General features: G+C 39.6%; 1 protein-coding gene across 1 annotated transcript; it reads left to right on the forward strand.

The window, feature by feature from the left end:
* The first annotated feature begins 648 nt into the window (after positions 1 to 648).
* atg4da (autophagy related 4D, cysteine peptidase a) lies at positions 649 to 10,170 on the forward strand. The gene is made up of 11 exons (XM_079264917.1): positions 649 to 942; positions 2,202 to 2,460; positions 2,570 to 2,653; positions 2,900 to 3,073; positions 4,639 to 4,990; positions 5,296 to 5,360; positions 5,461 to 5,612; positions 5,701 to 5,779; positions 5,934 to 6,010; positions 6,622 to 6,741; positions 8,963 to 10,170. The coding sequence occupies exons 2-11, from the start codon at positions 2,244 to 2,246 to the stop codon at positions 9,140 to 9,142; spliced, it is 1,500 nt and encodes a 499-aa protein (XP_079121043.1). The 5' UTR covers positions 649 to 942; positions 2,202 to 2,243; the 3' UTR covers positions 9,143 to 10,170.
* Positions 10,171 to 10,624: the final 454 nt, after the last annotated feature.

The following is a 10,624-nucleotide window of genomic DNA, read 5'->3' on the forward strand; positions in this document are numbered from 1 at the left end:
CCACAAAATTGGGAGGTGGGTCAGTGGCAAACAACTGACCTCAACAACCCTGAAAGTGTACATGTCCCATCATAGTCAGGGCTGGATTAAAAGTGCACAGGCTCCTTGGCCCAGACTGTTTCAGAGGCCCCATTCCACACCATAACATTGTAAAAATTGTGAATGATACAGTGTGAAACTACATTTCTAATATCTCTCAGCCAGTGTTACCAGTAGCAATACACTAACTATCTGGCTTTTATATATATTTTGTTTAATTTCCAAACGGCTGGTGTATACTACTGGGCTCCACATGGGCCCCCAATGGGTGTGCTCATTATGCCCATTGGATGATCCGGCCTTGGTCATAGCTAGTTAGAATTTATTAGGGATGATCTGTTCAGTTTAAAAAAAAAAAAAAAGAAGAAAGAAAGAAAGAAAGAAACACACGAAAAAAGAAAGAAAATATTTTTTTTTAATTGATAGAAAAATAAAGTTTAATCAAATAAAAAGAGGTTTCGTTTTAGTCTACGTACATATTACATGACCATGGTTAATATTAGCCAATAATAAAATACGAGGGACAAGCGTCACAGAAATTGTCCAATCAGCTTTCTCTAATCAATTACTTCGGCCAATCATGTGCCAGCCGGAAAGGACAACAGGAAGTTGACAGCCAGATGCTAAAACGGTAGCTGACCGGGGTAACAAGTCTACATTGTAGTTTTTTTTCTTACTTCAATAAGGTGTACACCTACACTGGGTGTAAAATGGGGAGACTCGCATCATACTGACATCAACCGTGTTTTGATCGGAGCAGCGTGGATGTTGTCGCGCTAACACCGGGGCTAGTGCTAAAGTTAGCCTTGCCTGCAAGCTAACACGAGAAGTTGCGAGGAAATGGTCAAAATGTTTGAACCTGCGACAAGACACCGACCTGCTTAACATACCTGAGCAAAAAAGGTAAAGTCTAACTGTGTGCATGTCCATTGATGCTGCACTGAGTATGTTAGTTATATATAAATGACAGATATAAAGGGAGAGTTCTGCAAAAATGCCACAAAAAAAAAACAAACAAACAAAAAAAAATCTACAGGAACCAGTGTAGTTTTATTTTATGCTGAATTACTGAAATTGCATTTAAGATGAATGACTGTAATCAGGTGACTTTGCTGGGCGCTGAAAAAGCTTAAAAAACCGGTTGTCAAATGGGAATCACATGATGGACAGTCTGTGGGATTTTTTTCTTTCCTTCTTCTTTCACTGAAATGTTTTCATCATTACAATAAGTGGATTCTTTGTAGCTTGTTTCGTGTTGAAACTCTTGCTCATCAGTTTCAGGGCAGGGTGGAAGTATCATTGTGTAAATCAGGTATTGTGAAATAAGTAGCTAAAATATTATTGTTCCATTTATTAATGTTGCATTTATTCTTACCATTTCATGAGGATTGTATTTGCAGATATGAAAGTATCCTTTTTTCTTTTTTTTTCTTTTTTTTAACCAGTTTGCCAAAAACCAAGCCTAATGTGCCAAAAAGTAGCAATATTCTCAGATAGAGGAGAAAAAACACCTGAGGAATAAAATAGCTTCTTTCTTTTCTTGTAATAAATATAGCAGAAATAATCAGAATAACTGTCTTCTTCTTTCTGATAACAAATGTATTTGTCTTCTTGACAAGATTAAAAATTGTTTTCAGAGATTTCATACAATTTTCATTTAAATTTAGGTTGTTATACAATAACACATCATTAAAAACATCATCTTCACAAGTTTATTTCTAATATTACTTCTTAATTTGGTCAGCACCTATCTCAGTAATCGATTTTCTGTTTTTAAAATAACTGTTCAGTAGATTTGCAAGTCTTTACTGGTTAAACTCGTCTTATTTCACCGTAGCCAGGATTTAAAGTTGATATTTCCAGCAAAGCTCAAATCCAATTCTGAGATGCAGAGGACGAAGACACATTTAAACCCCAGTTAGAAGAATAATCTTAATAATTTTTGAGAGATGTTCATGAACTCCATAAAGAACATCATAAACATCATAGACATAGAGTGGAAATACAGTAGAATATTAGTTCCAGACACTTGCAAGTATTGAGTTCAAAGGTTAAACATTGTCAGGCAGTGTGTGAAAAGCGTTTAGACTCAACTAAAAATGCATCCGTCGTTATTTATTTACCCAACTTTGTTGTTTTCCTTCACTTCTTTCTTGCATTAGTTCTGTGTTGCAATGAGGAGCACCACAGTCCACTTCTGAAGCATGAATCCAGTTTCCACCAACGCAGCGCAGTACGTGGGGGTAGTGGTGCTGGATGAGCAGGTGGAGAGCCGAAGACAGCAGCCACTGGAACGACAGGGCAGCTTTGGACTTCGGCCGCCTCAAATTCCAGATGCCGGCAGAGAGGCAGCCGGCGAACCTGATGAGATGGACAAACTAAAAGCCAAACTGATGTCAGCTTGGAACAGTGTCAAATATGGTATGTCTGAGATGAAACTGTGTCATTTCTGTACATCTGGATGGCTGCAATGGATGGATGCTTTGGGAAGCTTTTGTGAAAAACTTTTTCTCTTCTCTTTTCTGTGCAGGTTGGACTGTAAAGTCTAAAACCTCTTTCAACAAGATATCACCTGTTACTGTCCTGGGGAACTCCTATTTGCTAAACAGTGAAGGTAAATGGAGCAGTGCTTGTTATAAACCTTAACTTGACTTGGTAGATGCTCTATTTTCTCTTTTAGAGAGAGAAAAATTAAGAAGAGCTGAAAACCGACGTTTCATTGATGTGTTTCTGGGTTAACCAGAGCGGGGAAACCTTCTTAATCTTACAAGCTTGTTTGGTTTGTGAAGAGATGAACATCATCACATCATCTCAAATGAAATTCTCCCCTCTGTCGTCCCTTTGTCTCCCTCTCGCTCAGATGAGGTGGAGCGATTCCGTCTGGCTTTTGTGTCCAGGATCTGGCTGACCTACAGGAGAGAGTTTCCTCAACTTGAAGGCTCCACCTGGACCACGGACTGTGGCTGGGGCTGCATGCTGCGCAGTGGCCAGATGCTGCTGGCTCAGGGACTTTTGGTCCATTTGATGCCCCGAGGTTTGTGTCTTACAACTTTTACTGTTTCAATTTACAGATCTATATTTCTGTTAGGGCCGTGACGAAATCCTTTCATCACGGTTTGATCCTGATTTTCTTTGGATGCCGATTCAATTTAAATTGTGATTCTCACAATTCTTCGATATTGGTGATTTTTGTAGATTAAAAACAAAACAAAACAAAACAAAATTGTGCAAATCCTTTTTTTTTGCTTGTTATTTTTCTTAATTTCAATTAGGAAAAACAACACAGTATCCAGAACATCATTCTGCTGCTATAATGCCCAAGAAGACAAGTAAAATGTTCAATAAAAATGATTTTTTTTTTTTTTTTTTTTTTTTTAAAATTATATTGGATTATTTTTTATTTATTTGGGGAAAAAATTTAACAAAAAAAAATCTATTTTAAAACTGTGAAGTAAAAAATCCTTATATTCAATTTTTCGATTTGATTTTCCCACACCTAATTTTCGTGTGCATGGATTGGAGAGTATGTGGAAGCCAGTAAGTTTCTTCTAACTGGCTCATTATTTTACTATAAAAATTAACTTTCACTTCAGATTTTCATAACACAGAGTAGACTGAGTTAAATTCCAGAAATATCCTTTTGCATGGCTGCTCTTTCCTTCATCTCTGCTGTAAAACTTTATCTAGTCAGTTTGTTTAGCTTCTAATCTCTGCTTAGATAAGATGTCCTTTTGTTTTACACACATTGTCTGTACCCTTATTATCTAGTATTTCTTTCTTTCCTTCTGCACTGTCTTTGTTCCTTGGAGTACAACTTCTTTATAGTCTGTTTGTTCTATTTATAGTGCACAAATTCAGGCATTTGTTTAATAAATAATCCCTTTATGTTTTATATCTGGAGCAAATCCACTTCAGCCTTGTGCGGTATTCTTAGATCTATGAATATGTAGATGAGACCCGCCACACCCCCTCTGCTACAGACGAACAAGCAAAGCACTTGTATAGACTCACACTCAAAGCAAAACAAGTGCACAGTGATGATATGAAAGTCACACTTACGTACAGTAAATAATACGCTGCTGTTAGATAAACAGTTCCTGATAGTCGGTCTTGATAAGTACGCCCCGCCCTGTAAGCTGACAGCGCTTTTAGCTTTTACTTCTAACTATGGAACAGGTTCTTCTGTACTAAAATCACAAGTTTTTATCACAAGTTCTGCTGCTTGGATGAAGTTTGAAATAACTAAATTATAGAATATGTCTTAAAGCCCACACCTGCTGAAGCTGCACAGATAGGTAGAAGTAATGTTGGCTTGGGATATTTACCTTGAGGAATACAATAAAGTCTTATATTTGCCCCATTAAATGGCTTTTCACTCATTTTGAGTCTTGTTGGTACACTACAGTTGCAGCATGTAATTGGTCTGACATGATCTGACTGCAGACACTTGTACTTTGAACTCAAGAAGGCATCCAGTTGATTTTTCACTAGAGATCGATTTAGTGTCTGCTTTCACTGCTGTAAACTCAGGATTAACCACAGTATGCCAGATTTTTTCTTCTACTTCAATGCTTTATCCGTCTTTTATCTGCTCTGTAGATTGGGCCTGGCCAGATGCTCAGCAACTTACTGATGTGGACTTTGAGGTGTTCCGCCCACGTTCCCCCGTACGAGCTGGAGGGGTCCCTATCCCCTCATTTGGCTCTCCACGAGGATCCAACTCCCCTGAGAAATCGATGTCAAGCAGCCAGGCAACCAGATGCAGCCAGAGGAAAAGGCCAGAGCCTCCAAGAGACCCTCAATCGGAGCCCATCCACCACAAGCTTCTCACCTGGTTTGGGGATCAACCTCCTGCTCCTTTCGGCGTCCACCAGTTGGTGGAAATAGGCAAAGGTTCAGGGAAGAAGGCCGGCGACTGGTACGGCCCGTCCATAGTGGCACACATATTACGGTAAGGCCTCCATGGTGAAAGGTGTCCTTTTATTGTTCTGGTTTGTTATTTTGTGAAATGATTTACATCGTTGGAGTGGTTGGACCAGGGGTGCCCAAATCCAGTCCTTGAGATGTACCATCCTGCAGCTTTAAGGACGTGTCGCTTCTGCATGTCATCCAGCTCTGCAGAGGCCTGGTAGTGAGCCGTTCATCTGGTTCAGGTGTGATGGACAAGTGTGGCGTCTAAAAGCTGCAGGATGGTAGATCTCAGGCTTCCCTGGGTTAGATATTCTTCAGGTTATGAAGTATTTTTCTTGTTTTCAGGAAAGCAGTGGCCAAAACCTCGGTGGTGCAAAACCTGGCTGTATATGTAGCTCAGGATTGCACAGGTAAAAATGGCAGATTAGCTTGTTCCGTTTCGTGAGAAGCTTTGCTGAAGATTTTTACCTTTCTGACACATTTAAACTGTTTTCTTGCTGTGTGTTTCAGTATACAAAGAGGAAGTGGCACGCCTGTGTGGTCCATCTGCAAGCCAGAGTCCTCCTGATCCTTCCAGTCAAGCCTGGAAGTCTGTCATCATACTGGTGCCTGTCCGGCTGGGAGGCGAGGCCCTCAACCCGTCTTACATCCAATGTGTCAAAGTAAATTCTGCTTCACACAACACATCCAACTCAACCCTTTTTAAAGGTTTCAGCCTTGTTTCTTACATTGAAAACGCATCTTTTCCAGAACATCTTGAAGCTGGACAGCTGCATTGGAATCATTGGAGGAAAACCAAAGCATTCGCTCTACTTCATTGGCTTCCAAGGTGAAAAGAAGATTCCCTTTTTTTTCTTTCAAAGAGTTTTACGTTTACTTTTGGAAATTTGCCGCAGGAGCCAGCAGATAGATTTTAGCTTTAAATTTGTATCAACTTATGACTCCTGAGGGTTGACATGACATTTCCTTCCTTTGTCCTGCAGATGAGCAGCTGCTGTATTTAGACCCTCACTACTGTCAGCCAGTTGTCGATGTCACTCAAGCAAACTTCTCCCTAGAGGTGAGTTATGATGTTTTTATGTCTCCATAGCTTTTGTTCCTGTTTGTCTAAAGCACAGGTGTCAAACTCCGGTCCTTGGAGGTCTGTATCCTGCAGGTTTCTGTTGTCTCCATGCTCCAACACACTGGACCGAAATGAATAAATAGCTTGACAAGAAGATGCGAGATCCATGTGATTTGAATGAGGTGTTTTGGTGCAGAAAAACAACAAAAACTTGCTGGATACCAGTCCTCGAGGACTGGAGTTTGACACGCCTGGTCTAAAGGTTTCTCCACGTCTGTCGTCATGATGGACTTAAAACATGTTTTTTTTAAAGTCAACAGTACAGTTCTCATGTGTCAAACTCCAGTCATCGAGGGCCGGTATCCTGCAGGATTTTGTTGTCTCCATGCTTCAACACACCTGACCGAAATTCATAAATATGTTGACAAGAAGCTGCTGGATCCATTTGATTTGAAGCAGCTGTGTTGGTGAAGGGTAAACAACAAAAACCTGCAGGATACCGGTAACACCCCTGGTACAGATCATTAAATATAACATGGTCATTTTACGCGCGTAGCTAAGTTCACATTTTTGCTGCTTGACTCTCAACTCCTTTTCTTGCTCTGCAGTCATTTCACTGTAGTTCCCCTAAAAAGATGCCCTTCAACCGCATGGATCCCAGCTGTACCATTGGTTTTTACGCCAAGAACAAGAAGGACTTTGAGTCTCTCTGCTGTGAAGTTGGCATGGTGAGTTTTTTTTACACCATCCTCACACCTAATGAAGTTTTAATACTAGAAATGAGCAGGAAAAAGCAGCTTCTGCTTCCATACACTAATCTGTCTTTTCCTTCATCATCATTTTCACTGTTTAGTCTTGTGATTCAGATGTTTTCGTTTACCGTGAAAACAAGCCATCTGATTGGTTGTTCCTACATAAAAAAAAAAAAGTTTTTATTAACATGATTTTAAAGTTTAAAACAAACTTCTTTAAAGCCTTCCCTGCTGTATGAAAGATCCGGTATATCCACCCCTACCCAGCGGATAATCAAGTTGCTATGACAACAGGGAGGGATGGTAAAATACTCTGTCCTAAATAAATGTGTGTTACTGTCAAGGCAATGAGCTGTGTCCTTCTTTGTTACCTAGACAACAGCATCATCAGTGAAAATGAGCCCGCACACATGAGTGTTGTATTTCCATTGAAGCTGCGACTATTTAAAACCTGCATCAGTCATTTGATAGGGCGCTCAGAAACTGTAGCTTTGCACTCGAGCCAGACGTTGGCGGCTGTTGGTTAGTAGATATTTATTTATATTCATTTATTTATATTTATTCATTTATTTATTTATTTGTTTATTTATTTATGAAGAATGTAAAATGTTTCTTGGTCTGCCAACGGATAGTTTGAGTCTCTTTTTCAGGCATTAAAGCAAAATTCTCATGAATGATCATAAAGTATATTTAAATGTCAAACATGTCTAAAACTAAAGAATACCTTTTTTTTTTCTTTTTCTTTTTTTTAAAGTTTTTTTTAGTTCCACCCTTTAATCAACCTGACAAAAACACTTCAATAGCAAAACTAACCAATCAGCAACAGCAGCAATAGTTTGATATAATTCTTACTACGTTTACAGCATTCTTAAGAGACAGAATCTCAAGTTACAGTCTTACATTTCCATTAATCTAAAATTTGAAATAATAAGCTTAACTACTTGAAAACCTATTTAAGGACTTCTTTAAATAGTTTATCTGATATTTTTACTATGGACACTACACAGCATATCTTGCAATAAGTATTTTAAGATGCCGTATATAACCTTGCAACTCGTTCGATGACACAGTGACGCCTATCATGTGCATTCCTGGAATTGTTGCTTCCTCAGGCTGAGAAACTGCTTCACAACTTTTTCTTTCAGGACGCAGCATGATGTTGTAGCTGAGTTTGCGCATCACGTCATACACTAGCAAGCGGGTAACGGGAGGATTAAGTGAGAAGAAAGAGGAAAATAAAGAGGGAAAAGAACAGATCAGAGATAAGACAAGTGAAGCTTGTCTTTTACTGGCTGGAGAAACCTGAGGGTGCAAGTCGGATGGAAGATTGATGCAGAATTCGCCGTGCCTTTCTGAGAAAATCTGCAGAAATCCTGTAGTGTGTCTTTAAAGGTGCAGTGTATTAAAAAAAATCATATGTCAATGACAAAACGTATATTGTTACTTTTGGTATCTAGCCGCTTTACTAAAATAGCTGATTTTATTCTCAGAATGAGCCATTTCTATCTCATTATATCATATTTATGCCACCACTTTTACTGGTGAGTGGACTTGTACTTATGTATGTATTACCGGTCATGTTTACCACTCAATGTGGCATGTAGTCAGGTGAAGCCCGGAATCCATCCTCCAATTCATTGGTTGAAATACGCAGCTCCTCCTGAGCTACAGCTCCCCTTACAGTGCCTTTGAATGGTCAAACAACTCTGTACATGAAGTGAGCTTTAAAACTGAAGAATCAGCTCAACTTTATCAAATCAAAGATACTTTATTTATCCCCGAGGGGAAATTCAAGGTTCAAGTCAGCTCGTCCAAGGTTAGACATACCGACATTTACATTTGACAAGTTTACAGAACGGACTGATACTTCGGCCCTGCAGCCAGTTTTTTAACCGGCATTGCCTTAAAATGCAGAAAAGGTGACATGAGGAAGGATGGGTGGGTGCTGGGAAAAAAAAAAGTATCTCTACACTTCACCTAAAGGGGGAAGGATAAAGATGCAACAAAAAAAATGGATGGATGCTAGAGCACCGTTTAGGATAAGTAACACATTAATTTTGGCCACAAAGCTGATGTTTGAAGTCACTGTTATGCCCATCTTCGCCACTAGATGTCAGTGATTCTCACACACCATTCCTTTAAACGTTGAAGTGTGTGATGTTTGACTGTGTTTGACTGGGGTTTGTTGTCTCTCCAGGCTCTTTCGTCCTCTAAGGAGAAGTACCCCATCTTCACCTTCGTGGAGGGGCACAGTCAGGACTACGGGCTGGAAGGTCCCAGCAGTAACCACAGTGGATCTGCAGCCCACATCCTGCCTCCAGGCAAACTGAGCAGGAGCAACAACAGAAGAAGCAGTGATGAGTTTGTGTTTCTGTGAACCTCTGAGGATGATGTCCTCTCGTCTGTAGGCAGCAGAAACGGACATGTTCTTTCCTTTGAAAGGGACGGACTTGAATCTGATGATGATGATGCAGCTGCAAGGTGGCTCTTATGTGCATGAAGTCGTCACCTTTGCGTAGGTGGAAGCTGTCATCAAACAAAAGCAGCTTTGGCTGCTTTTCTAGAAGAAGGGGATTTTCAGAATGGATCATGGTCGGGGAATTTTTCCAGTACTTGAAGTCTTCTTGATCCATTTTATTTGCCTCGTAAAGAGTCTGTCTTGCAGGAGAGGTTGCAGCTACCTGACACTGATCCTGTATAGCAAGACATCTGCTGTACATCTTTTTATTCTTTGGATTTATTTATGAGATTTATGAAAGCGTTTATGTGAGCGAGTGCTGGTTAAGTGTAATCTTATGTTTGTCTTTATTTGTACAGATGTATTTAGAAGTCAGCAGCATTGTTTCTCACAGAGGTTTCTGGTTCTTCTAGCTTGAAAAGTTGGGTCAAAGTGTTTGACACATGACCATTAGGCCTCATTTCAGCAAACCTTGAGTTTCTCCTCATTATTTATGATTCAGAATCTGAAACACGTATGGAAATCTGCTATTATGTCGTTCCTACTGCTACTTAACGTCCCTTCTGCTGGAGATGGACGTGTCTTCCCCAGTTAAGCTGTGGCATGTCTGAACAAGCAGGATTCCACATCTTTATCTGAATACATTTGCAAAATTAAGCTGAAATATATTTGTGTATTCACGTGCAACATGTTGGTTAAACTTGTAAAGTTATACCACAAAGACAATATGAAGAAGAAGAACAGAGTTTTGTTGTTTTTTTGTTTTTTTTTTGCTTTATCTTCTGTTCAGATGCCATCCTGTTTTGTTAGCTTATTTATTTACATGTCTGCTACTGCTGCAACTTGCACTACTATTGTTTTGGTTCTCCTGATTAAATTGAAACACTGGAGTTACGTTTTATTTGTGTGTCGTACTATGTCTGAACTTTACTAGGTTTTCTTCTTACTGGCTCACTAAACGGCAGAAGAAAAAGCTGTCGAGTTAATAACATTGCATTGTTTTGCAGTTTATTACAACAGCACAATGCTGGGAACTGAAGTTCAGTAAGGTAGCCACATTTTTTGTCATCGTTTTTACCCTTACAGTGTACTTAGGCGTGTGTCTTTTTTCATTTCCGCTCCCTGAAGCTATCAGAGCACTGCAAGTCTATCTCCTAAACTTTACTCTCATCTAATAAATTTTTTTTTCTTGCATTTTTCAGAGGCAAAAGTCTTTGTTCTTAATCATGATTCTGTCATTCTTCCTTTCAGACTTCCTCCTCCTTTTCTGGGTTTTCCAGTGTGTCTCAACTGTCTCATCCATCTCCTGATCTTGTGACCAGCAGCATCTACACTACGGGATTTACAGTGCTTATCATTTGCCTTCTTTCACTCCTCAGTTGCTCATTTAATGTCTAACAC

Source organism: Telmatherina bonti (assembly GCF_933228915.1).
Source record: "Telmatherina bonti genome assembly, chromosome: 3".
Taxonomy (NCBI): Eukaryota; Metazoa; Chordata; class Actinopteri; order Atheriniformes; family Telmatherinidae; genus Telmatherina; species Telmatherina bonti.

What these genes read in the sequence shown, in the direction of transcription:
- atg4da (XM_079264917.1), top strand. Translation starts at nt 2,244, where the DNA reads ATGAATCCAGTTTCCACCAACGCAGCGCAGTACGTGGGGGTAGTGGTG. An exon ending in CTATTTGCTAAACAGTGAAG is followed by an intron (nt 2,654 to 2,899) that starts GTAAATGGAGCA and finishes CCTCTCGCTCAG; the next exon opens with ATGAGGTGGAGCGATTCCGT. An exon ending in TGTAGCTCAGGATTGCACAG is followed by an intron (nt 5,361 to 5,460) that starts GTAAAAATGGCA and finishes TGTGTGTTTCAG; the next exon opens with TATACAAAGAGGAAGTGGCA.